Source organism: Cygnus olor, chromosome 19 (genome assembly GCF_009769625.2).
Source record: "Cygnus olor isolate bCygOlo1 chromosome 19, bCygOlo1.pri.v2, whole genome shotgun sequence".
In the NCBI taxonomy this organism is placed as follows: Eukaryota; Metazoa; Chordata; class Aves; order Anseriformes; family Anatidae; genus Cygnus; species Cygnus olor.
The window spans coordinates 5,661,000-5,687,745 of NC_049187.1; the positions used below are offsets into that span (position 1 = coordinate 5,661,000).

Here is a 26,746-nt window from a genome sequence, read left to right on the forward strand (position 1 = left end):
TGACACCGGCACTGCAAGAAGGGGCTTGGAAGCTTGCTCTGAATTGGAAACACGCAGGGAGCAACATCTCTTCTCAGCTGCCAGAAGAGGATGCTTCTTCAGTCAGGACTTGGACCTTCTTTCACCCCATCTCTGCCCCCAAAGCCCCATCCCAAAGGCAGGGAGGGGAAGGACTAATGAGCTGCTGAGAGCCGGAGAGCAGATCGCAGAGGCTCCACTCCGTCTGCCCAGTGTTCAGACTACCTGTTCAGGACTACGAGATTGTACAGTAGTCTGCACATTGGTTAGGCTGTGCTGGGATACACCACACACTGCCAGTGCTGCACGGGGACGGCAACACCTGCACGGCAGAGGGACATGCTTGGAGAGGGTGGTGGGCTGCGGGAACAGCTGCATGCAAAGTTCACCCATCCCTCAGCCTGGGAGGATAACACCCTTTGAAGCCATGCTTGATCACTTTTACCTGCCTCTTCACCAGCCTACTCACATCCTTCTTATTCCTTCTCCCTCCTTCACCCCCCTTCTTTCAGCTTCACGCACTTGTCCCAGGGGTGGCTGCATTCAGGATTGCTTGTGTTTTACATAACAAGCTTCGCCATAAAATACAGAGATAAACCTAAGGGCCTGGTGGAGTTACAACTGCATTGCACTTTGCTACCTGAGAAGGCATGATCAAACAGAGAAAGGTGTCTGGAGAGAGGGGATTTCACATCTTAAAGAATGTTGGTCATTTACAAAAGAAAAAGGATTGAGAGTTGGAGGTTTGGATGTTCTGGAAGTTGTTTGCTTTGATGTTTGTCTGGAAAAGAAAGAAAAGAAACAGTGAGTGAAAGCATAAGTAAGGACTGAGTAACAGAAAAGAATAAAGTGTTAAGCGTTACCCAGGAGAAAATATGCACTTGAGAAGAAAATAATGAATGAAAGAGTTCCACAGATGATGTAAAGAGAAGGAACATGTTTCAGAGAGCACCTGAAAATAGGAGAGGAAGCACCTCAGAGCAGACCTGCTCCTATGGCCTTTGAACAAACTTGGTACAAAAACCAGGCTGCAGCTGGATTGTCAGTCACCATCTCATTACAAGCTTGTGATGACTTGTGGGGATCAGCACAGAGACAAAAGGATTTCTGCCAGCTGAGCTGGGCCTCAAGGACAGACTGCTGGTGGCAGGGGGGACGGTGCAGGTGGGGGCTGCATGCATGCATAGCAGGGGAACAACTTCAGTATTGATTAATGTGTTTATTTTTAAGCTAGAATTGGATACAAGATGCTGACAGGTACAGAATAAGCAGCTATCTAATGGCTGTCAATAAGGTCACATTTTCCCCAGGACATGGGAGAGTACCTTTGTACTTTAAGCAAGAGGGAAAGCAAAAAGAAAGCCCAAGCACAACTGACGCAGCAGAAATCAACATGATGCATAAGATTATGTAGCATCCCCACACATGCACCTGAAAGCACCTAGAACTTTGCACACAGAAATTAAAAGGCACTGCTACTGCATGCAGCTCACCAGTACTTCTACACAAGCAAGGCCATATTCTTCTCATGTAGTCAACTGCTACTACAAACCCCAAATTTCTAGTACATGATTTACCCAAGGACAGAAGGTCCCATCTGTATTGTACATTCACACAAACTGCCAAAGGAACAGCAGGTACATCCATCCACCTATCTGCCCACACTCCTGCATGCAGTGGCAGTCGCTCTTGCAGAGCGGAGAGCACAGAGGTCCCCTCCAGCAGGCAGGGAGCTTTATGAATAGGAACCACCAAGCACAGGGCTCAGTGCATCTTGCCTAAAGGGTCCTCATCACCAAAAGCTCACAGCACAGCTCACAGCCCCTCTTTTGCAGCCAGAGGGAAATCCCTGTGGAGAAGCAGGCACTGAGGATTTCATAAAGGATTCAGGCAGCACTATTTGAATCAAGTCCTTGAAGCGTGTCCACTACAGTGCTCGTCAGTGTGCTGTGGTGCTGCGCTGCTGCTTTGGCCCTGGGGACACTGTGGCTTCCCTGAGCAGGGAAATCATGTTCTGCATTGCCAGCAGCCAGAGCACGCTCCTCTCTGCCTCCCATGGCTGGCCTGCAGCATAATCCCCCAGCGTTCAGGAGGTGCAGGTACCTCAGGAGGGTCTCCAGGTCTTGGGAGGCCAGCTTTCTGTGGGGCCACTCTCCATAAGGCCAGCATTTGACTCATTGAGAGGAGACAGGAAGGAAAACAGAGAGCCCAGGAGCACACACACACACACAGAAATGCTCTTGGCAGAGGAGCAGAGTGGGGAGCCAACTTTCCACCCCCGCCTGGCCCGCTCTTTCCTTCCCCTCCCATTCCCCAGCACTCCTTCAGGCCCCTCCAGAGCATCAACAGCCATATCCCTGCTAACATGTGATGCTGGGCCCTTTAAGACATTTTAAGTTTCAATTCCTTTCTTCAGAGGCAGAGGAAAAACAAACCAGCATTGCGGAAAGCCTGGTATTTCACTAATGGGGTCCAGATGTCTCCATTCCTCAGACTCTGGGTCCTGGCTTGCAAAACAGGGCAGGGAGAGGCTGCGCCCCTGCTCCCCCCAACGCCCTGCTAGCTTAGCCTTTCCCCTGACCCCACCACACCATTTCACCCTGCTCCTTCCCCCATTGCCACCCACAGCCCTGCCACCAGCACTTCTATATGCACATGACAGATTCATCTCCCTTCTCGTGTCCTCTGGAAAGCTGCCAGAGCACAGGGGAACTGGGATCAGCGAGCCTGCAGAAGCACAGAGCTGGGCAGGCAAAGCCTCCCCCTTCCTCAAAAAGCTGAAGTGAAGAAAGATCATTGTGTACAGCCTTAAAAAAAAAAAAACACAACAACATGAGAATATTTCAGGAACCATACAGGACATGGGTCCTCCTGCTTCTGCATTAGTGGGGAAGCAGAGATCTGGACGGGCACACAGAGATAACCCTGTCTGACAGAGGGCCATGCACTGCAGACAGCCCTACAGGATGGAGCCAGCTACACACAAGACTGAGGTTTGGGATGGGAATTCCCATGTTCAAGGCTCTCCAAGCTGCCACTGAAACACAAACTTTTATCTTCGCTCTGCTACGGAGTCCAGGTGGAAGCTGCTTTCTTTCTTTCCCCCCAGACAGCCAGTGATCAAAGAGCTGAACCTGGGGAGGAATCAAAAGCATGCTTCTTTCCCCTCTGCTCCTGCTCAGCTAAAAACAAAGGCTCCTTTCTCAGGAACTGCTCAGACTTTGTCAGCACTGCCTCTCCTGCATTTAAGGGACCCAGGCCGGCAGGGGATTGCTTTAATTAGGCAACCCTACCTCTTGCTGTGGAGAAGGGAAATGGTACAGACCTCCAGTTGCTATTGACCCCCTAGGTTGCACTCCCTCGGGAGGGAAGAGGGGTCCAATCCCCATCCCATGCAACTGGAATCTATCATGAGTTTATGCTACAGTCCTCCCTCCCACTCCCCAGGGGAAAAACAAGGAGTTCTGATCATCTCTGCAATACAGATGTAGCAGTTGGCTTTGATTAAACTACTTGGTGTTTATAACCACCCAATCAGCGTATGTAACCTGGAGGAAAGTGAAGCCTCCACAAGCAACTCTGAATACAGAGGTAAGGAGTCTTAGAGCAGAGACACACTGGTTTAGCAAAAAGACATCTAATGCCCAGCTCTTCAATTATGAAATCTCTGCCTGTTCATCCATAGCAGCACTATAGCAGTCTCCATGCAGAAAGCGATATTTAGAGGCTGATTCATCACCATATTTGTCATCACTTCCACCTGCTGAGAATGAAACAGACCCACTGATCTCAACTAGACAAAAACCCAGGCTCAGCTACAGCTCCCAGGCACACTGTGTGCCTCAAAACACCTGAGTGACAAAAGACAGAGTAAGGGACAGCAGTTTGCTATCAGAAACCCTGATCAACTCAAACGCATGACTACACCGTAGCAGGCATTCTTCATCTCCCAGCACACTGAGTGGGGCTAACTCTTGTGATTACATCCTTATCAAAAGCATCCAACTATTCCTTTATTCTTTTCTCTACTCAGTATAATCAAAGACAACAATTATCTACCTTTGTCTTGCAGAGGAGGCAGCACACTTGACAATGCCAATTTCATCTGGCACGATTCTTAATATTCAACACTTAAGCAGCTCTACAGAGTAGGTCCATGTTACTCTCAGTGATATTCTACACATTGCTATTTCAATCAGCAGTACTCCAACCATTCACAACTGAGAATTTTACGAATACAGAGTAAGTGGTATGTTCAATATAGAACCATGAGACATTCTTGCTTCACAGGCTTAGCAACTGAATCCTGGAGAGGTTACTTTACCAAAAGTCAGAAGGAACCAGCATTTGAGCTGCCCCTTCAGCTCTACAGCTCCTGTTGCTGTGCACAGACAGGTGACAGCTTTCTTTGTAACCAGAAGAGACGTGTGAAGATCTCTGCCACGCTCCTTCAGAAAACTCACCATGGTTGCCCCACAAATACCCAAAAGTCCAGACCTTGGACTAACACTTCACTCTTGAATATAACTGTGACAGGAAGCCAAAAAAGATCAGATTAATTCCCAGTGTCTGTCAACTTTCCATTGCGCCAGGGCTTCAGGCACAGGTTACTCCCTGTGCATCAGGAAGGCCAGACCAATTCGGAAGTGCTCAGCAGTACTAAGACTGCTGGTAACCAGGCCCAAGGATGGCTTCTGCTTATATCACAAGCTGCAGACAGTACTCAGAAGGCACACCTGGAGTAGCAAGAGCTGAAGGCCTAATCCTCAACAGATACCCAAGACTCAAGTCTGAGCAAGCTACTCACCTCATCGTCCTTATACCAGGAGAGGTTCTCCGCTGTCAGGACAAACCAGTACTCCTTGGAGCCACCCTTCATGATCCCAATATTGTTGATGGTGAGCCAGCCCTTTCGGATGACCTAAGGGGTTGGAAGCAATAAGCATTAATAAGATGCCTAAGAGCCGGCCTTAGGTGACAGAGGAAAGAGCAGAGGGTACCCCTACACACAGAATCATACGGAAAGACAAGGAACACCGTGCTCTCTGCTGCTGCCAAAAGAGCCCCCCACTCAACTGGCCAGTGAAGGTTTGTCTCAAAAGGGCCAGGAATAGCACAAAAAGGATGCAGGAAGGAACCTGGCTGTGCCTTATATCTTCTGCCAAGGGAAAGAGATACAGGAAGAACTGCACTGAGAGCGCCTTGGACACTGGCACAACTACAGAAGTACCAGGTCACAGCAACACACCCAGAAAAGACCATGCCCAGAGAAAAGCAATGCAGCAGTGCACCTTTTGGCACACTGCATGTGGGGTGTGCTTCACCCAACTCAGGGGTGTGGGAAACCAGTTCAAGAGGAAGAGATGGGCAAACAACTCTAGGAATTGAGTTTAATAACAAGGATACACTAAGTACGAGAACAAAATGGTGCATCTGGAATTAGTAGGCTGGACTTTAGCATACCCATGTATTTGAGTAGTCATTAACTGAGAGCAATGCAAGTTCCTGTATGTTAGTCTGTTGAGAAGCCAAGCTGTTATTCTCTGTGGAACTCCAATTCACCATGTGCTGCTTTAGAGCCTCACACTCAATAATCAAATACAAGTATGCATCAGCTTAAGGCATTAGCTTTTATGTCTTACTGCGCTGTTAACACCCAGATACTTCTGCATGCACTGTGTGTACCTTGTTGAATGGCTTGCTTGTTGAAAATGACTGCACTGCACACTAGGAAGTTCCACTGTGTGAACAGCACAATCCTCTCACCTGCCAATTTGACCTATAAAGGTAAACATTGGAGCATTGGATCTTCACCTCATGCCCACTGATAAACCTGAGATAGTCCTATTCTCTCTGTGGACAGGAGAGGGCAGTGAAACAGAACTCCAGAACTCTGGATTGCTGCTTTTTATTTCCACCCACTCAGATGTGCCAGCAACCCTATGATTTTCCTCGACATACTACCTTTTCACCTCATTTATGCTTCACCTGTGCCTAGTGCCAGCTGCCTTCCTCTCCCCATTCAGCAGCAGAGGGAATAATTTGCCTGTGCACTGTTCTTGCCTTCCCAGATGCAACATTAATGTTCATTAGCACACCCTGCTGAGTGGCCTTCTACTCACCAGGATCTCATCCTGCAAAGGGGAACCATAGCAACAGCAGCAGAGCAGAGAGCAGGAGAGGAGCAAAGAGAGGAGAGATTGTTACTAGGAAAGCTGGAGCAGGAGAAGAGAGGCTCAAAAAATAAATTGGAACCCAAATCTTCTACTCCAGGCATTAACAAAAGTAACCCCCATCCCAAAATAAAACTTGCTAAAGGGAAAAGCCCAGGCACTTTACAGGTTGGTCCAAAGCTTGCCCTTTCTGCTCTTTTGCAGTCAGCTCTTCAGCAAGGTATACCACAGAGTTTGAGGCTCCCTACAGCCGCTCCGAGATCCCATAAAGTGGATGGTTGGGCAGTTCAGTCTGAAGACCTACCTGCCAACAACACTGAAACAGTCTGCATGTTTGTGTGCAGGGAAAGGCGATTATACGTGTTCTGAAGCAAATTGATGTTAGGAATGAAGGTCTTTAAAAAGATTAACTGAAAGCATTTGCTTTTATTCTCTGTGAAACTGCTTGTACAGCTTTGTTTCTACAGGATCTTCTAGCCTAGATAGCCTTGTCATTTTCCTAGCAAATCTGGAAGGTGTTATTAGCTCCTTTTTAATTGGATGTGCAATCCTTACAGTTCCTGAAGGAATAAGCAGACTCCTCCCCTCCACTGCAGTCTTCTCCCAATGGAGATGTTCTCATATATAACCAGTGCAGCCATGGCTATACATAACTGTCTCCCTGTGCAGGGGGGTTAAGTATTTCCAGCAACATTTTCCATCTGAGTGCCCACGAACTCTTGAAATCCCTTTCCAGAAAGTGGGTACCACTGATGGGAAAGACAACCGGGCATGACAAGTCTGTCTTGTGGCAGACCTAACAATAATTGGACTCAAAGTGAGAGTTTATTGGTAAGTGGCTCAAATGTGATTATCTACAAGATCCCAAGTGTTCTGTACTACCTCACTTCAGCAAAAGAGCTGGCACAGCTAGCAAAGGGGCTGAAAACCCAGGAATGTACATTAACAACATTAATAGTGATTTCTACCAGAAAAGAAAGACCAGACAGCAAGTAATGAGCTTACATGAGGTGGTGTACCCCTTCTGGCCATAAAAGGCTAGATCTTGATTACCAAACATCCATTTCTCTCTATGACACTTGCCTTCTGTTGTTGCTACACTTGGTTCTTTCTGACTGCAGTGAGCCTCAAATGCTATGCTCCAGGTACAAACAGAGCTTGATCAATATAAAAAACAAAAAGCCACAACTTGGAGCACCGCTGCATTTAGCCCAGTGCTTGTCCACCTGGCAGCTTCCAGGTAACAAACAAATCCTTCTTGCAGCAGTGAAGGAGATAGAAACTTGGCCTACCTGGTTCCCAGCTGCCTTCTTCTTGCTCATCTGGCTGCTCCTCTGCTGCGCACTGCAAACAACAGTGGAGACATTCAAAACCCCTCAGACTCTTCTTCATCACCTGAATCCTGCTCCCATCAGATAGCTGTTACAATGAATTGAGGCCTCTCACCACTAAATTCCAAGTTTAGATACCCCAATCTACCTCAACCTGCTCTCTCAGCCTTGGTCTACTCATCTTCTCAGTCCCACACTTGAGTCACAAACCCTCCACAGCTTGACATAATGCTCTAACTCCCCCTTACAAGCATCCCTAATTCTCCTCCCCAGCCTTGCAATACAAAGCCATTGAAAAGGGAAACAATACTGACAGTAAAGACATACTTTGGGGCAGCACCTGCACTGCTGCTTCTGAAAAACATTTACTGGAGCAGCTATAGGAGAGAGCCACAGGAAACGCATTAAGAGGGACAAGATATCACTGCTTACTTGGCAAAGCCAATGAAATCCTCGTGGTTTGTATTCATGTAAGCCAGCTCAATGTCTATTAGAAGCATGACCTGCCAAACAGAGGCACAGACAGCACAAGACAGACATTAGGTGACTGACATTGTATTAATCAGGCACAGAGAGAGCCTTTTATATAGTTCATCTGATCAGCCCTCTGCTGCCAGACACCCCTTGGCTCAGAGTTTGGCTCAGGCTCCTCTAGCCTACACCATCCTCCACCCCACATCATCTCCCCACTTGCACACGCTCCTGATCACCTACCTGATCTTTGGTCCTGCCTTCTCGCTCACGGATGTGGGTAGTAACAATCCTCTCCATCTCCTCACGCAGATGAGGGTACTGGCTGAGCTGCAGGAGAGAGAAAACACGTGCACATGGGAAAGGGAGGTATAAAGGCGCGGGGGAACAGCCCCCTGCATGTATGCATGCACATGTACACCCTGCAATCATTTTTTTTTTTTCTAAGGGAAGTTCTGGGAAGCTGGACTTGCAGACAGATTTTCCAAGATCCTGGAAGTCTGCCAAGGACAGAGTTCATTCCTTCTTGCTTTGGGCTTCAAAGAATAGTCCTTCTCACTCTTACAGCAACCTTTGTGTCACGGAAGACCTGCTCCAAACCCACCATACTCTCCCCGGCATAAGGCTCCTGTCCAACCCCAGATGTGAACGCCAGATATCACTTTTTGTTGTTAAACAATTGTTCTAGATGTTCAATATCTCACTGGCTAAGTAGACAAATGGCCCATTGCTGCAGCCTGCTAAATCTTATGAGAAGTCCCCTGGGAAAAATGGGGTTTAATCCCCATTTGCTGAGGTGTTAAAAGAAAGAACTTAGCCCTCTCCATCAACACTTGCAAGTAGAGACAGAAGACCTGACTGATTAAGGACCTGACTGACTCAAGGGGGCATATCTCCAAGGAATGCTGCACTCTGGGCATGCAGGTGCTGCTCCTACCTGCTCTCTACCTGCATCAGGGCAGGATTACATAGCTGAAGTCTATATTCACATGGCAACCTATACTACAATTTCTTTGAACTTGACTGAGGAAGGAATTCATTCCTGAGTGCACTGAGAAAAAAGTGCGAGGACTTCACTGGCTGTGATTCAAGAGAAAAGTATCCTGAGATCATACGTGAGACACCCTTCCAAAATGAACACCTTAAAGCACTCTTTCATGCAGTTTCTACCTACTTGCCTGTAGTTCATAAGCCTCTACTGATTTCAATAACAGTACCTGTATGCCACTAGGTTCAGGTTCAGCATGGCCAAAAAATGGATTTTCCATCCCCAGGGTTTAGATTTTTAAATCTTCACCTATCTCCCCTGTGAAACTATCCCTCCCGCCCCTTTTTTTTGTTTGTTTTAGTTACTCTTGACTGCAACAGCAAACAGCATTTCCTAGCATCAGTCTGTTATACCCCCCATCGAGGGGGTATATTTAAGAGTCCTTTGCCTGTTATCTGTGCTACAGTTTTGTTTCTCTAATTTAGAAGAGCTTTTTAAACTGACTTGGCCCCTCAAACAAGCAATTATTTCAAGCTAGAAAGATTGGCTCAAAAGTGTGCAGCAGCACTACTGAAAGCCAGATCTTACACTAACCAGCAACAGCTCTCCTACCATCTGACTACGAATAGTCTCAAACCCTTTCAGCACCCTTGCAGTTAAGCAAATTGCAGTTGCCTGGAACTGAAATTGAGAACTAGTATTAACACTGCCTATTTTCAAATGTGTAGTTTGTTTTGAACACCAATGACCCTACAGAAGCAGGAAAAAATGTGGAAATCAGCATTCCCCACCACCACCTTGCCTTGAAAATGCAAACTGGGTGTTCTCCGTGATCTTTATGATTCAGGCAGCTGGTTGCTTCAGAGATACATATAGGCAAAGCTTCCTGTTTCCTTTGGGTGAAAGGAGGGTTGGCAAAGGATTGACAGGAAAGTTATGTCAAAGAGGAAAACAGGAAGTTGGAAAACCTCTAAGCAAGTCTCAGCTTCTTTACTTCAAATTAAAAAAAAGTCAAACAAACACATCAACCCTCTCCCTGCCACCCCCACCCATCCCAAAGGCACGCAAAGAAAAAACACTGTTGTTTATTCAGAACCTTGGTCATCCAGCAACATTCGTGTGCAAAAATAAATTGACAACATTGGTCCCCATGCAGGAGCTTCCAACCCCAAGCATGCACAGAAGAAGCAAGGGCAGGCAAAGAAAAGTGACACTGACAAGCCACAGACATCCACCAGGGAACATGCAATATGGCATAGAGGGACAAGGAATTATCATCAGCAGTACGAACAGCACCCAGAAATGCCACGACTCTGAAAGACAGGAGAGCAGGGACCCTTCGAGGGGCTACATCTGTCAGCCTGGGATCACATCCCAGCTCAAGTGGGTTTTCAATCTTGTTTTAGCTGGATTTTCCTGTTTTAAATACAAGCTCACAGCCCTCTTTGAAAAGCAATTTGTCCCAATGTTCCTTATCTCCCCTCTTTGCACATTCCAGGAGTTCATGCCAGCACACTGAAGATCAACCTTCAGCCAAAAGGATGCTGACTTGCAAGTCCTTCCCTCCACTTGTGAGATGCTGCAGCACAGCCTGGCACAGAAGGTTCCTGATTCTGGAAAAACACTAGCTAGGACACTATCATCCTAGATGTGCAAGCCTCCATACTTGCACCAGCTTTCTGTTTATTTTGGAGCTCCTCTCCATTTAACCAACTGGAAGAAGCTCAGAATCAGGCCAGGTATAGAATGCCTGCTAGTGGCTAACTTTGTTTCAGTCCTCAACTCTAACAGCCAACAGATAGTCAACTGGAAATCTCTCCATGCAGGGAAAGCTGTGCTTCTGTAGCACGTGAGGAACAAATGGGTTTGCCTCCTATGTTCTTTGTTAATACACTCCTATTATTCCATCTATGCAACTTAATCAACTGCACACAAAGATTTCTTCACCATCTGGGGTGAAATGAAATAATTGTGACAGCACACAAACACCACCACAATAGTTCAGAACAGCAACAAACCAAGACTACAGGACTGTTAAGCTAATTCAAAAGGTGTTAGCCCAAGCTCTCTTCCTTTCACGAAGCCTTGCAGGACTTAGTTCAAAGGTTTGTTTCTGATATCTGAAAGGCTGCATCAATCCACAGCACACTGGACTGGGCGTGACCTTACAATTAGCATCAGTCCTGAAGTAGCCTTTTCCAGTTGCCTCCCCTAATAGCACATGCTTTATGTCCAGATGAAGCAGCTAGGGCTATAACATGCAAGATAAATACCACAAATCAGTTAATGCCCCTGTGCAGTTATTACCCTTCGTCTTACACACCATCAGAAACCACCTAAGACTTGCTGCTAACCTAAAGTGGTCTATGACAATTTCAGAGATCTGCTGGTCTTTCTTCCCTCTTTCAGAGGGAGATACAGGCAAGATTGTCTTCTCACTACGTGCAGACGTTCACCTTTAAATAGTATTAAAACCTTCCTTCCAAATTTTCCAATACTATCACTAGATACAGCCACTCAAGGAGTTGTCTCATCTTTAACATTCATCTCCCTGGCCTCTCAGGCTAAATCTTATTACAGCCATTAGCTTTCTACAATGCCACTGCTACTATTGACTTCCTTATAGCATACATCTCAGTTGCATCATCTTTGAACAACCCCATGGGGTCCTCCACCACATCAGATTAAAATCTATAGAGCCAGTGGGTGGCCAGCTGCTCTAATGACATTGCCCAATAGAGCTGTTGGGTATCAACACACGAGGTTTTCATGATTCTTCTCCCTCCCCTACGTACAGGATACATCTCCTGCCAGATACAGAAAACAGTGTAAACAAAATCAAAACCACCAAAATAAAACCCACAAGAGAAACAAGCTGGAAAGGAGCTACTCTGCCTTGCCACAGCTATTTGGCAACAGCAGCACTCTGCAAGAAGTACAGCAGACAGAGCTCAGAAGTCGAGCTCTGTGTTCCTAAGTACAATTAGTCCTCAATAGCTTAGCTCTCAACTTCACTCTGAACTCAGTTATCCTCCCTTCCTTCCCAGTTTTGGGCTGTATGATTGTGAGTCAGGCTACAACCCTGCAAGAATAGGATTATAATTTTCAGGTCTTAAAATAACTAGTGAAACAGCCCTTTCCAACTCATTTCCAGGAGTATACCACTATTGTGCTACAGACCTGTTTCTGGCCCCTCACATCTAAGTTCCACACAAATTAATTGCCACTCTACCTTTATTTTCAGGAGGCATGTGGTGCCCCCTCCTGGACAAAACTAGCCTGGGAAACAAACCCACTCCTGCCCCAACCTCTAAGCAGCATTCATTTGACACCTTCCATGTCACTCAGCAAGCTGCTGCTGCCCTCTGCTAGCCTAAGGCTCTTGCTGTTTACAGTGTAAAAAGAAAAAGATATCTACACTACCTCAACTGAGCATAGTCCATGGAGCGAGGCATCAGCAGGAGAATGATGTAAAGGGTGTAATGTATGGAAAAGCCCCTACCTCCCCCCCAAGTCTTTCGGGCCAGTAATCTGTTGACACTGAATCTCTTGTACCTCAGACTTTAATTGATGGTTGTATTGTTCATGATACTGCTCAGCACAGCTCTGTAGCCAAGCTGAAGCCTGCAGACCACTAGTGCTGTGGGGGGAAACATAAGGTCTTTTCTGGCTTTTTATTTTTTAATATTTTTCTAGAGTATATGGATTTATTTTTTTTAGGGGGTCCCATTAGAAAATAAGTAAGAAGTTCCAAATACACAGGCAGTGGCACAGCAAACAGGGCTTGCAGAGGGTTTGATCCACGCTGAGGTGAGTGCCACTGAGCCAGAAAGAGGAAAAGGGCTCCCTACAAAGTAATCCACTGGATCCCAGCTCACTTAACAGCTGAAGAGCCCATCAGCTAGTGCCCACTCCTCTCGGCCTGCTTTTAAACTGCACTGATGCCTGCAGACTGCTGCTCTCCTTTAGCTGCCTCTTTATACCCATTTTCTCTCACTAAATTCACTGGAGTTCCTGTGGTACGTGTGGAGAAACAGCGTGAATGTGTGTGGGAAGGGGCGTGGGCATTGACCTTTCTTTGTATTTTTGGTTTCTTTACCTTTTCGCTACACTTTCTGATGGTGGATGTGAGCTCACTCACTACCATATCCACACACTTCAGACTCGGCTCCTTCAACTTCTGCACCTGCTTTTTCACTATGGCTTCAAAAGCGAGGTCAGGCGTGAAGAGACCCGTTCTGCATGGCAGGGGCAGGGTGGGAGGAAGCAACAGGGAAGAAGAGAGCGAAGCAGAGAAAGAGCAGGAAGAAGGAGAGAGGAGGAAGGAAAAGGGAAAAGAGAAAACAAGGCAAAATGAGAAGTGAGATCTTTGGTTCAGTCCATTAGCTTATTGAACCAGGTGAGCATTGCTATGGGGCCTGCGCACTGCCAAGTATCGGGAGAGTCTACAGGCAAATGGAAGTGGCAGAGGAAAGGAGGTAGGAAGAGCTGGCTGGTGAAATGGTGAGCTGTCAAGAGCAAAATGAATGGATGGAAGTCCCCAGGGATCAAGTGATCTCTTCCTGAAGGCAAGCTTATGCAGATTTTAAAACACAGCTGCTTGCCACAGCAAGTGACTATTTCCTAGAGGCTCACCATGTCTCATTTCCCTTTGTCTGTAGATATTCCCCTTTCCTTCCCACCATGGTTACCCCTTTCATGCTTTCCTTATTTCACGTGCAGGAGGCCTGACCAGGAGCCAAGGTAAGACTTGCAAAGGTCTGTCACTTGCACCTTGTGCTGGCCTGAAAACTGAACTGAACGGATGTCTCAATTTCAGAGATTAAGATAACTGCTTCACTTACAGAGTGTCTTTTATCTCACTCACCTTTCCCACAACATTCCCACAACAGTTAGCTTTCTCAGTAAAACCAGAGGTAAGCCAGTGTTTAGGGAAACACAAACATGCTACAGGGCATCCACAGCTATACAAAGCATCTGGACTGCATCAGCTAACCTGCAGCGTCAGGCCCAATACAGGCCTGTTGAAGTGTATAACATAGTATTAGTTTCCATACTATCTGATACCATATGAAGTGCCTTGTATTCTCAGTTCCTCTACTATGACAGAAACAGAAAATCCACAGAAACTGCAATTACTAGAATATGGCCAAATTATTCCAATTCAAGGCTATTACTGCATCCAGAGAAGTTTCTCCAGCACATCTTTAACACTTCAGAGCTTTTACCAGGGTGCTTTTTGTGCCATAAAATCAGTTCCTTCTCTTTGCACAGCATATAACTGCTCTGAAAGTGCTTTCAAGGGGACAACATCCCCTTGACACAGGGATGGGATCCTGCTTTTTTAAAGGTACAATTAATAGTCAAACCTGCGGTGTCTACAGCTCACAATTAATCCAGGTCTAGTTATAACTAGACATCACTCCATTTAAATCAGATACCTACCCCTTCACTTCATCTTTCATCTCCATAGGTAACATCTGCAAGACCCCAAGTTACATCACTCTATTAAAATACTTGAATGCATATTATAGGACCTCCAGTAACCTGAATTTTAAGTAGCAGAGAGGATCAGAGTACACTAGAGGATTCAGCTTCACCCAAGGGCCTCTCTCAAGGTGCCAAAGCAGCCTCTTCCGATCAAAGCAAAGGCGTTTTCAGAGCTTCCTCCACACCCTCTGACTTGATTCCTTATTCCTACTAGTCTAGTCAGCCCGCTAAACTCAGTGCACACCATTTCCCCTACGTGCACCGCTTCAAAGACCAGACTCAGGGGGCCTTGTACAAAGAAGAAAACCAGTTCCTTCAAGTACCTGGGTACCACCTGAATGACAGTATTTTGTTTCTTCAGACAGAAAACTGTAACCATGACTACTAGCACACAACACAGCAAGCAGCACTGCAGTTAGCCATTAAATGCTTAGCAGTGGGATCTAAACTAAAACGGAACACTAATCCTGAAGCTGTGAGATGGTCCCTCACAGACCCCCTCTCCAATACCCCCTACTCCATTCCTGTGGTCTCTTCTCCTCCCTTATTTCCCACCCTGCTGTACCCACCACCTAGGAAACCTGTTGCTGTCAGAACATATGGTCTCTTCACTACTAGACTTGTCAGTAAAAGAAGAAACACAGAAATGATGAAGAAGAATGGGAAATGGAGGGAAGGATGCAAACAGACAATGAATAGGAGATTTTGAACAATAACTGATGGATGAAAACAAGCCAAGAGAAGCTTCAGAGGGCTTGAAAAGGAATGCCCTTCTGATCCAATTAGCAGGTGACTCTGGATACTTGGCAGCCTGAGGGCCTGTGCTTACCTGTCACCAGGCTCTAATGGCAATTTTCTGGGTGCTCCCCACAGTCACATACCCCAAGAGAGAACAGCAGGACAGAAAAAGGAAGCTCCTCCAGCACTCTAGAAACCTGAGCAATATCTCACTGCAACTGCTTTGCTTTCCCAGGCTGCTCTGGGAGGCAAAGCACGTGTCTGCATGCCTGAGCCCTTCTACAGAGGCTCCCGGCCCTAAGGGCTCAGCATTTCTCCAAGTGATGGCAGCTATCACCACTTGGGCACCTCTCCCCACCCTCACAGGGAGAAGGTGTCAGACTCTCCCGACACCTCGTGCAATGCCCATTTACCTGCACCCAAACAGCCAGTGGCGATTCCAGTCTCCAGTACCCAAGCTACCATCCTAACTCAGGTGCCTTTTCACCAGTACCCAGCCCTGGCTGAAGCAGCAAGCCATGGCTGAGAAGAATGGCATGTGTCTTCCTATCTTGCTGCTTTTCAGCCCCAGCCTCAAACAAAAGCTGCCATATCCAGAGTGCAGAATTAAGGCAGGTTCCTAACCCCAGCTCCAATAAATACCAGTATGAATCCCAAAGGACAAAGCTTGAAGCCCTCTTTGAGGGAGAGGGCAGGAGAAACCCAGAGGTAGATTGACATTTTAACATGATCCTTCTCAGCCATGCGCTGCTCTTCCAGAACAGGATATGGACCAAGCCAACCAGAAACCAAGCCAAACACCACAGGAACATTCCCCTGTGATACAGCCCACAGCTGTAACTGCAGTAGCCTCCAAAGTTCAGCCCCATACACCCAGCCAGCAGCACCCTGCCCTGATAGTAAAGGCTTGTTTGGGATTAACCCTCCTATTTCTAGCAGAGGAGAGGGGACATAATTTAAAACCCAGTTTCTGGCTTGGAAAATAAAACCAGCAAACAAATTTAAAGTCAGATGAGGCCCTATAAGAAATACCCTTGGCTTGGAGAGGAATCAGGAGTCATGCTACAGACTGGAGGTGTGGGGGGCGGACATCTCCAGCACCCCTCTGCTGTAAAGATTTCTGGGAACAAGCCCATAGCCCATGTTCCACAGTGCTTTTGTTTGGCTTGTTGGCTGGATCGTCCCAGGCTAGTACCGCTCAGGTCTAGTCATGCTGAGGAGGTGGTCAGAAACACGAGTGTCGCTGCAGGCAAGTCCCTGCCCCAGTCACAATGCTGTGCTGCAGCCAGGGAGGGGGTGGAAGGTGCCAGCTCCATGCTGCCTCCAGTTACCTTCTTGGTGCACTGTCTAACGGTATTGATTAACTCCGAAATAACCATGTCGACGCATTTCAGGCAAGGCTCTTTAATCTTCTTCACCTGCTTTTTCACAATGGTCTCAAATGCCATGTCGGGTGTGAAGAGACCGGTTCTAAACACCCAGGATAGGGGACAAGACAAGGCAGGAGGGGGGAGAAGGGGCAAGGAGAATGTCACAGCGTTACACACACATCTCGGAGCAGGCACCACCATCACTGAAACCCAACACACAGGGCTGGGGGAGCATCACACCCCTCAGAGAAGTCCTGCCTTGGAAAATGGGGGATGCTTGGCACCTCCCAGGAGGCAGGTGCTGAGGGCAAAATGGATCCCAGATGGACACCAGTGCTGCCCCTGACAGGAACCAGAGGCCGGTCACCTTCCCAGGGGAAGCATGACTCAGGGTCTCAGAGATGTGTTTTCAGGAAGTTAACCTCCACTGAGGAGAATGCAACTGTATTTGCTACCTACACACTGGAACTCACATTCTGGGGCCACTGGGATCCTGGTGATGGGCACCCTAACGCTCCCTTCAAATCTCTAGGGGAGGAGGTGCTCAGCACCAGCAACTGTTTTATGTAATGGTTAGAATGGAAGCAGGAAGTGAAAACCAACATTTAAAACTAAATGAAGTAGTGGTATGGGCTTGCAATCCTGTCCTTTCCTACCCAGGAATGAAAGAGAGGGAGAAAGTAACTAGTCACCAAGGCAGTTTTACCTTTTAGGCTTCTGCAACTCACATGGGAACAGGAAGCAAGCTACTTCGTCCCTGTTCCCAGATTCAAGCCACTTGGGAGTCCAAGGAAGTTATCCCTCCCCTTTGGCGGACCTACCGTACCTCTGAAGTCTTCAACTCCATTTGGAAGGTCTAGAGGTATTTACAAGGCTATGCAGCCAGTGGTCTGCTTAGTGCATGATACGTGCCTGATACCATGGATGTTCTTGATGGCGTAGCTAATCTCCCGTCGCAGCTCCTTCTCATCAAACTCCATCTGCACCAACAGAGTTTTTATCAGAAACTGTTTGATGCTGTTGTTTGCACAACCCCAGGATACATAACAGCATGTTTTACAAAGAGGTCCCATGCTAGTACTATCATGTGACAGATGAAATGTTAGCCCAAGTGTTGGATACAGAGCACAGCCATAAAGCTTCTACTGTCAATACAGATATCCTGGACAAATATTAATAGCTAAGGGCCTGCATTTACAGGTGCCAACCCCTCAGCAGCTCCCAAGGAGCTATTTAGAGATAAAGCAATAGGACTGAAGCACTAGATTGCTTTCTACAATGAACTGTTTTGTCTCCTGAGATATAACATAAGGTCTTGGCAGCTGTTTTTCAGCTAACACCTCAAGCAGATTTACAATTCACATACAAATATATATTATCCAATATAAGGCAGGCTCTTGTATTTCACTAAGAAGGTCTCATCTTATTTAAATTAAAAGGCAAAAAAATGTGGAAGACCCAGGAGTAAAACGTTTTGGCTCCTGACTTCATTTAAATTTATGTTAGAGGATTTTCTCCCTATCACTTCTGATCGTGTTAGGTTTCCTGGATGGCAAAGTATACTATCATTCACTACAGATCCTCTTCAGCTATGATGACTGTACAGCAGTTTCTACACCATTCCCACCTCTAGGCCATTTTTAATGGGACAAATAAGTAAGGCCAGGTATATCTACATCATCTTTCCTGCTTCTTGCATATGCATTAGGGAGGCTTTAGGCCCAGCCTGATGCTCGGGATCAAGGATGTACAAGTTTCAAAACCATTTGCATTACGTGCAACTTAAATTAGATATCTACATATCTGCACGGACATTCCAACATCAATTTGCTGTTGTCTGTGTTAAAAGGAAGTTATTTTGCACGTTTAATTTAGCCTTTAAGAATTAAGCAAGAGTAGCATTTAACTACAAAGAGAAAGTTAAGTTTTCACAAGGACTGGGACTGAGGGAGATGTCAGTATTATGGGAAGGCTCCGATGAAGTAGACAACAGGAAGTGAAAAGTGAGGTGATAAAGTAGAAGAAGTGACAAGAAATCAAAAAGGGAAAAATAGATAGTGAAAGATGCTAAGAGAGGCAGGAAGACAGACAGAAGAGGTGAAAAACAGGCAAGGAGAAAAGGTATCTCAGCAGTACCTTCACGAGTTCAAAGGGAAAACGCTCATGGAAGATACGGTTAATCCTAGCTCCTCCTGAGAGCTCATAGGTATCAATTTGGTCTCCGGAGCCTTCAATACGTTTCTCAAAGTCCACAGCAAACTGCTGGACCATCCTAAAAGAAAACAAAAAGCATGAAGTAGAAGGCATGGCTAAGTAGTTGCTTCCAGGGAGGGACATGCAGTTAAGGCCACTCACTGAAGCAGAGCTTTAGTCTTGCGAGCAGGGTCATCAGGACGAAAGTTCTTGTACTCCTCTACCTCCTTCTCAATGGAGAGAAGCTGGCTCTGGAGCTTGTTCCTCAGCCCTGGCAGGGTGTCACGGATGTGGTTGGTCAATTGCTGCATAGGAAAAAGGTTCAAGATAAAAGCTGTAAGTGGTTTTCAGGAAGTGTGTGCTATGTCAGCACCCCAGAATAAAGAGGAATATGCCTCTCTTGCTGTGTTTTCCAAGTGGTCCAAATAAAGAGTCAAACCCAGGACAGATATCAGTTATAAGCTTGGTGTATCCTGCCTTCCATCTCCTACCTATTTCACCCGTTTATTCCTAAATTTCATTTCAGGTTTTAGCCTAATACAAACCTTCCATTCTGACAAGCCTGTCATCTCCAATCAGGAATAAATTTCACATACAATTATCAGCATTTGTCACTTATACCAAGGTAACGGCTACTCTGTCTGCAGGTTATCACACCACTGACACCCATCTTTGTTCTGCACACATAAGGGTGGTGGTTAAGCCCTTTTTCAGTGAAAGGGTGACAAGGCAAGGTAAAAGGAGCCAAACGCACTGAGGCTCCAATAAAGGGGTTTCCACAGAGCACAGATGTTGAAGTCCCCATCTTAAAGAGAAATATTTAAATAAAGAAAGGCAGAGCAGTTCTTCACTTAAAGAATCAGTCTTAACAAAAGGGAAAATGACTACCAGCATCATATTTAAATCAATCTTCACAACTTAGTATTAGGCAAAGACCACTAGGAATTTAGAAGTTGTCTTTTAGCTTAACCTTGTGTTCATTCCAATAGTGTAAATTTAGACAAATACCATAAGCTTGCTATTGATTTTGTACCAGCACCACTGAGAGGATAAAGCAACGTTCTGCACTTGGTGTGTGAGCTCATTTATTAACATTATTCAGACCAAGCACACTTCACAAGACCTGGCATCAAAATGCTTTTTATGAGTCAGAGAAGGAAGAGTAAGCAAATCTTCAGAAGTCCCACGGCACCAAAACAACGTTCAGAATTTCAGTTTGTTGACCAGAAGTTTTATATTCTTCTGTATTTTTCCATCCCAGAAGAGCCCGATGAGCAACCTAGACATCCTTTTGGCATAGTGAGCAGCAGTTCTCAACTGGTAGCAGTACCTGGTTCAGCACTTTCTGCAGGTAGGGGGTTCCCATGCGATCAGCCATGTGTCTGTAGGCAGGGTGGGAGAGAAAAAATTTCCTCTCTGCAGCCAGAGCTGCCTGAATGTCCTTCTTGCCATCAATGTCCTTCTGACTTCTGTTGACTACACCAATGTAACCTGCAGAAGCAAGGTTAAAGATCAGGTGGTTGCAAGGATAAGAACGTAAATGGGACTCAGATTGAGAAGGAAGTTACCCAGCTGTCAACACTGGGAAGTTTCAGTGGCAACACATTATTAGGTACTAATTGGAAATGTTTTAAACTACAGTTTGCTCTGGACATCTCAGGTTCTGACACTTTGGTGTGCAGGACAAAAGTACAACTATGCACCTGAGAATTAACTTATTTATCACTGTTCCCACAACCATAAAGTACACCCTGTTCTCATTCAGGACTCTTGTTCAAGTCTTTAAGATAGGTACTTCACTATGGCTATGTACGGCATATATCACAGTACAGCCCACTATGATTACACCTCATATACTACGGCAATCAAATGAGACAGCAGGGGAGTAATACAGCAATTTAATTTTTGCAGCTTGCTTTATTAAAAATAAGGAAGACAGTAAAGATAAGAGCATAGGGTTATGCTTCTGCTAGGACTAAATATCACCTAGGACTACTAAATATCACCTAAAAATTTCCTAAGTGTGACTCATCCCCTTTCCCCAAGTTTTCTCAATGCTGGTTTGGAACAGAGATGGCCTAAGCACTAGTATTAACAGATGTTCCAGGATCACTGAAGGCAGAGGATGAGGCCAAGATACCTTACACAGGGAAAATGAAGGAAGTAGATCTCAAACAAAACATGATGAAACATACCTCTACGTAGAGGAAGTAATTTGTTTTCTAGAACATCTCTTGCATCAGTTCCTTCATCCATAAGATCCAGCTTAGTGATGACTCCAATAGTGCGTTGCCCTTCAGAAAAAAAAGAATATAGTTGATCAAGCAAAATGACTCATGTAATGTCTTCCTCTGTTCGAAGAGTTTACAGATTACCCACCTTGGCTACTCAAGGGCTCCTGAACTCAAATACTACAGTTCCCATCATTCCAAGAGGTCACAACAGCAGACCAGATGATAACAGAGGTCAGTTCTCAGTTACACCCTGCCAAAAACACTGACATGCTATGCCACAGTAGAGAGGGATTTAAGTGCAGGGATTTTCCTGCTTTTCCTCTAGGCACAACGTGGATGACTACAGTAAAGGAAGGGAAGTCTTTTACCTCTTCAGAGGCTCAAAGGAAGAAATACGGAGTAATAAAAAATTCTACTGTAGTAGCTATTAAGACTCACAACCACCTCTCAGAAGGGCATATGTTAGTGAAGATACCACCTAAGACAACAGACGGGATCCCACAGCTACTGGGCTAATCACAGCCAAAAAGGAGAATTGGGCCACTAGCTAGTAGTCCATGCTAAAATACAAGATTTACCTTGAGGATCCACCTCCTTTGCAATTTTCAGAGCATCAGAATTGGCCAAATCAGAGTTGGCTGGGGATACCGCCAGGATGAGGCAATTCTCTTTGGTGACAAACTGCATAAGCATATCTCGGATCTGGAACTCGATGTCAGGGGGCTGGTCCCCTACTGGGACTTTCGTCATACCTGGTAGATCCACCAAGGTCAGGTTCAGGACTAGACATAGGAAACAAGACAGAACAAGAGTGTGTTGAGGTAGGTATGCTCTGGTCTATAAAGAGCATCTGTGGCTTTAGTGACTTCAGTACATTAGAGGTGTAAAAGATGCACACGACTCAGAAGAATTCGGAGTTTTCCAATTCCTTTTTGTTACTACTTAAAAAAATATTTGCTAGTTATTATTAGTCATGATTGTCAGTGATCTTATTGCCATTCCCTTTAAATCACTTGCTCACACACTGATCAAGGACCGACCTCAAAGTCCTTCCATACTGGCTACACTGAAGGGAAGGGGATAACAGTACATTTTTACCACTTCATAACAAAGACTGGAGAGTCAGAAGAGTTAATTCTCATTAGCTGTCCCCAGTATTAAAATGTTCAGTCCTGCAGGCCTTATTCAAGAGGCTCTTGTCAAAGTCAGATGGGCCTTCTCCTGAAGGATGCAACATGCAGCCCTTTAACTGTTTGATTGTCTCACTGAGGAAAAATTAGAAAATAAAATTCAAGAAGTTCTACGTAGCCTACTGCTGATGTAGTGCCAAGCTGCTGCTTTCCCAACAATGCCCAAAGAGCTATTCACATTTAAAGAGCTTGCAAATTTTGCGCCATTCCACTCGTTTAAGCAGAATTCTTGCACTGAAATCAGAGGCTTATGGTTTGAACATTATCTGGAGAGCTCTATGCAAAGTGTATCTTTACGTGCCAACAGAAGGCAAATACTCTTCAGGAAAGCCACCCTCCTCCCATCATTTTTAGCTCCATTTCTTTGCCCAGAAAGCAGTAAAGAAAGTTAGAACTTTACAGTAATGTCAATACTGATGGAAAGGAAAAGTCTCCTAAGGAAGAAGGTTCTGCAGACATCAATTGCTTCTGGGAGTAGCTCTGTTAGCAGTCAGATATTTCATTTGGCAGACAACTTTTAGAAACATGGCAAAGACTGGCAGGTTGATGCACCACAGACCAGGCATATCCCATATGGGGATTGAAGTAAAAAGAAAAAGGCAGGCACACTCCCCAATTCATCTTTGTCTTTACATTATGACAAAACAGCAACCTGCCTCACTTATCCCCTGACTTCAGAGAATGTATTAAGACTCACCATGGGGAGAATAGACTCTGAGGTTAATGGGCACAGGGGAAATCCCTTTGTTGGAGCCAGTAACACGATCCGTTTCAGCCTCAATCTCCAAACGGACCTCCTCAAAATCCGTGAATTTTTTTCCTTTGCAGTGTAGGAACTCACCATATTCTGTTTAAAAACAGAAGCAGAGTCAGAGATGGTCACTAGAGTAAGAGAAACTTAGTCAAAAGTGTAACAAAAATATAACCTGGATTTTTAAGATAAGATAAGAAACAAAGAACAGTTGAAGGGATGAAGTGTGGCAAGTGTCTTTCCCACTATAACCTGGCTGGTTGGCAAAAGTTACTGCAATCACACCATCAGATCAACATCGGACATAACCTGTGCAAGCCCGAAATCTTTCCAATTCAGCTCTTCTCAGAGGTGGCATCCTCACTTGTCTTCATTCAAGTAATAATCCAAGACTCCCTGTTGATACTAAGCAAGCTTTGCATTTACATACTTGCAGCAGCTGTGACTTCCACAGCTGCATTGGGAGATACCTTTGTATTCAGAACTTGAACTAGCTCTGTATTCAAGTACTGGGGCTAAATATTAGTCTCATTACATGATGAGAAAAGACAAGAGAGCCTCAAAATAGCAAAAAAAATCCCCCCCAAAAAAATCTCCTGACATGGTTTTGAATTAGTTAGTTTGTTTTTTCTTTGCCAGTCATTGACTAGCCAACTAATTCAAGAACTCTCTATTTGAATTTAAAAAGCCTCCCAAAAGTCAAGCTGTCTCCCTTAGCATAGGCAAGGGGACTGCTGTGAACAGGTCACATCCACCCAACAAGAGAGAAAGAATACCCTGAAACAGTCACTTGTCAACTCCTCCTCAAGGCGATCTTATAGGAGATCTCATGTTTGAAGGGGAACACTAATGAAAACACCCTGCAGAGAGCAAAAAACTGAACAACCCAAAAGACCAGCCACAGAACTCTATAGTCATTCTTCAGATCCCAGCATTCTCACATTTAGTTTTTAGTGCAGTAGTCATCTCACCCCCTTATTTCAGAGGATTATCAACAGGGTCCTTTAGCTTTTGGGTCTTACCTATTCATAAGGGTCACAGCTGCACAGACAGAAAAATCATGACAAGTATATGCATGAAACCCTGCTTAGATCAAACAAAGTAGCAGAAGATGGAAAATGCTGAGTATTTAATGTATCAGATGTTAAACAGGCAGAACTGAAAAACAGCTGCAGGTCATTTTTATGGTGAAAAGTTATTTACTTTTTCACATTGTGCATTGTCATTGATCAAATAAGACCTTTCTAGACCAAGACAGGAATCCAGCTGGACACACGGGGAGGCAGCTCACATACCTGTGCTGGAGTTTACTAGCTGCAGGACCAGTGGGCGTCTGGTTACGATGCCAGAACCACGTGGCAGAAAGTCCCTGAAATGAAAGAGGAAGTTTCAGATGAGTGAATGATAGTTTCCTTCCCTTTTCGTGGCTTTTCTGCTTCCATTAATACTCATGGATTCCAGGGTGCTTCAGCCACAGCTATGATAGAGTTTAAGGCACAAAAACAAGGGCTCCTCCCCAGGGAGGAGAGACTGCTGTTCTGAGGAAGCCTATACTTGCAGCACATTCCCTTTAGCCCCATCTGCAACAGCTATGGCTCCTTCATCTGAAGTTCCATGCTAACTAAAAACCCCAATTAATATAGCTATATGTGGTTTGGTTTTGTTATCAAGGTACAGCTCTGTCTCATTGGAAAGAAAAGCTGACGCGGAGACTGAAAACCAGCATGTCTTCTTTTGACAAAATACAGCTACCTGAGCCACAACAAAATCACTCACATCCTGCACACTGGAACATGAGAGGACGCTATCGTTCCAGCATGCAACCAGTGTATGATCTGAAGCAGAATAAATAGCAGCCAAAGGCTTGCGTCTACTCAGGGCTTTTTCTGGCTAAAAACTCAAACCTGAGTATTGCCAGGGCTAAAGCAGCAGCAGCTTCCTCCTGAAGGAAAAAGAATCCTCCAATTTTCTGTACTTCAAGCCATATCAGGGGAAGGAAGCCTTTCACTCTCCTTTTCCTAATGCTGACTTAGCATCCACAGCCCACAAGTTCTCCTTTGCTTTTTCTTTTTTCAAATCCAAGTGCTTCAAGCAAAGCTAGGCATGCTTACTTACATCTGCTGATAACCTTGCTAGTTTGTGGCCTGTTCTCAAGTACTCAGCTGTTTACATGGCTCTTCAAGAGTCACTGAGCATTTCTGAAAGCATGATCAATTTGCTTCCTTACATAGTGGAGAAGCACCACTTCAAAAATACGGTGTCTACAGCATGAATACAGTTGTCTTTGTTAAAAGAAGCCCTGCCCGCATTGCTTGGTTGCTGGCACGCAGTCCTCTCTGTTGATAGCTCTAGCAATGCATAATTTTGCCAATTCAGTACTGACTGTAACTGCTTCACTTACAGAAATCCAGGCCCCTCGATTTTCTATCGTGCCATTGTCCTGCATGAACTTAGTATAGGCAATGGAAATGAAGACAAGGAATGAGCTTTTAACACCTCAGACAAGGGCTTGAGCAGTCGTGATTTCAGCTCCTACTTTGGCTACTGTCTTATATAATCTTATGCAACTTTTTCTACTTCCCTATATTTCCCTTTTTCAGCTATAAAGGCAATTCCATATCTGTGGCCTGCCAGAATAACTTGGTAATCAAAAGCTGCAGAGTGGTTTCAAGTGACGAGAGGCAAGGAGGCATCCTACAATCTCTAATGCCTCAAATAGAAATATCTCCTGTCAGTTAAGTCTGCAGTAGTGTGACTTCTGATACAACTCTACTGCAGTTAAAAATAAGACTGTAACCCATTCTCATTACTTTAGACTTTTCAGAAATATAAAATGTTAACTGGGATCTTTCATTTGTTTTTTCAAATACAGCTCTTTTTTCCATTCCAGTGGGATTAACCCTGGAATCTTTGAGGCATTGCATCACTCCAGCAGTTTTCTGCTGCCTCAGCTTCATTCCTATAGATGTCTCTGGTCAATATGTGAAAGAGCGCCACTCCAGCATCTTTTAGCATTTAAAAAACCCATCCAAGCTGCACTGGCTTATTTTGACCTTATTGTAGGTGAGGAAAAGGTATAGTGTAACTATAGATTCCCTTCCTAGCAGCACACTGAGGTGCTGTTCCAGCTATTGATCTCCAACTTGCAGCACCAAATCCTACCTTGCTGTCAAAAGAACATTACTTGCATTTATAAGAATGACACCTCTAGGAATTAAATTCTCCTGGTATCATGCTCTGTGTTCTCCTGAAACTTCCTGCTTTGGCCCAAATCCTAGCTTTTTCTGTTGTCCTTGTCACAATTAAAGGAAAAAACCTCAGGGCAAAGACAGATGTAAAACCGATGTGGCTTCTGGATTCCAGCATTATACAAAACTCATACAATTTATTGCATTAACTGAGTAACTTCCAGACTATTCAAAGAAAAACACACACACAAAAAAACAAAAACAAAACACTGAGTACTCACAGAAGGCGAGAGGCCAAAAATATAAGAAGGATAATTCAAAAAAAAGTTTTCTGCCAGTCATTTTTCAATAGCTTTCTTCTGAGCACCAGGCAAGATGTCATTTGAGTAACTCCACTGAATTCAGCCAAGCCAGAACAGGTAATGTTTAAGCCTCTGACTTTCTGCTGCTGTTGTCAACCCTAGCAATTGCACCCTTTAAAATACTAACAGTATGCTAGTTTACTGTGATTTGAAAGAACACATTAGCCAAGTATTTTCTGGTTTAGAGTCCTTCATTCCAGAACTGCATGCTGTTAGATTTAAGTTCAACCTTTACATAGCAGTATTACT

The 26,746-nt window shown here is 45.1% G+C and overlaps 1 protein-coding gene across 13 annotated transcripts in view; it reads right to left on the minus strand.

Annotated features, from left to right (window-relative positions):
• The window catches only part of DNM1 (dynamin 1), a 68,217-nt gene that overhangs the window by 19,836 nt on the left and 21,635 nt on the right, over window positions 1-26,746 (minus strand). For 8 of the 13 annotated variants that reach the window (XM_040532011.1, XM_040532009.1, XM_040532007.1 and 5 more), the window contains exons 2-15: window positions 24,243-24,316; window positions 22,894-23,043; window positions 21,585-21,788; window positions 20,968-21,066; window positions 20,103-20,263; window positions 18,935-19,077; window positions 18,716-18,851; window positions 17,492-17,559; window positions 16,541-16,679; window positions 8,237-8,323; window positions 7,955-8,025; window positions 7,484-7,535; window positions 6,141-6,152; window positions 4,826-4,939 (exon numbers count right to left, since the gene is read on the minus strand). In XM_040532011.1, the coding sequence (XP_040387945.1) occupies window positions 4,826-4,939; window positions 6,141-6,152; window positions 7,484-7,535; window positions 7,955-8,025; window positions 8,237-8,323; window positions 16,541-16,679; window positions 17,492-17,559; window positions 18,716-18,851; window positions 18,935-19,077; window positions 20,103-20,263; window positions 20,968-21,066; window positions 21,585-21,788; window positions 22,894-23,043; window positions 24,243-24,316 (1,510 nt within the window). Of the gene's footprint in view, window positions 1-4,825; window positions 4,940-6,140; window positions 6,153-7,483; window positions 7,536-7,954; window positions 8,026-8,236; window positions 8,324-13,080; window positions 13,220-16,540; window positions 16,680-17,491; window positions 17,560-18,715; window positions 18,852-18,934; window positions 19,078-20,102; window positions 20,264-20,967; window positions 21,067-21,584; window positions 21,789-22,893; window positions 23,044-24,242; window positions 24,317-26,746 lie in introns of all 13 variants that reach the window. The other 5 variants (XM_040532012.1, XM_040532008.1, XM_040532015.1 and 2 more) reach the window with 3 other exon arrangements.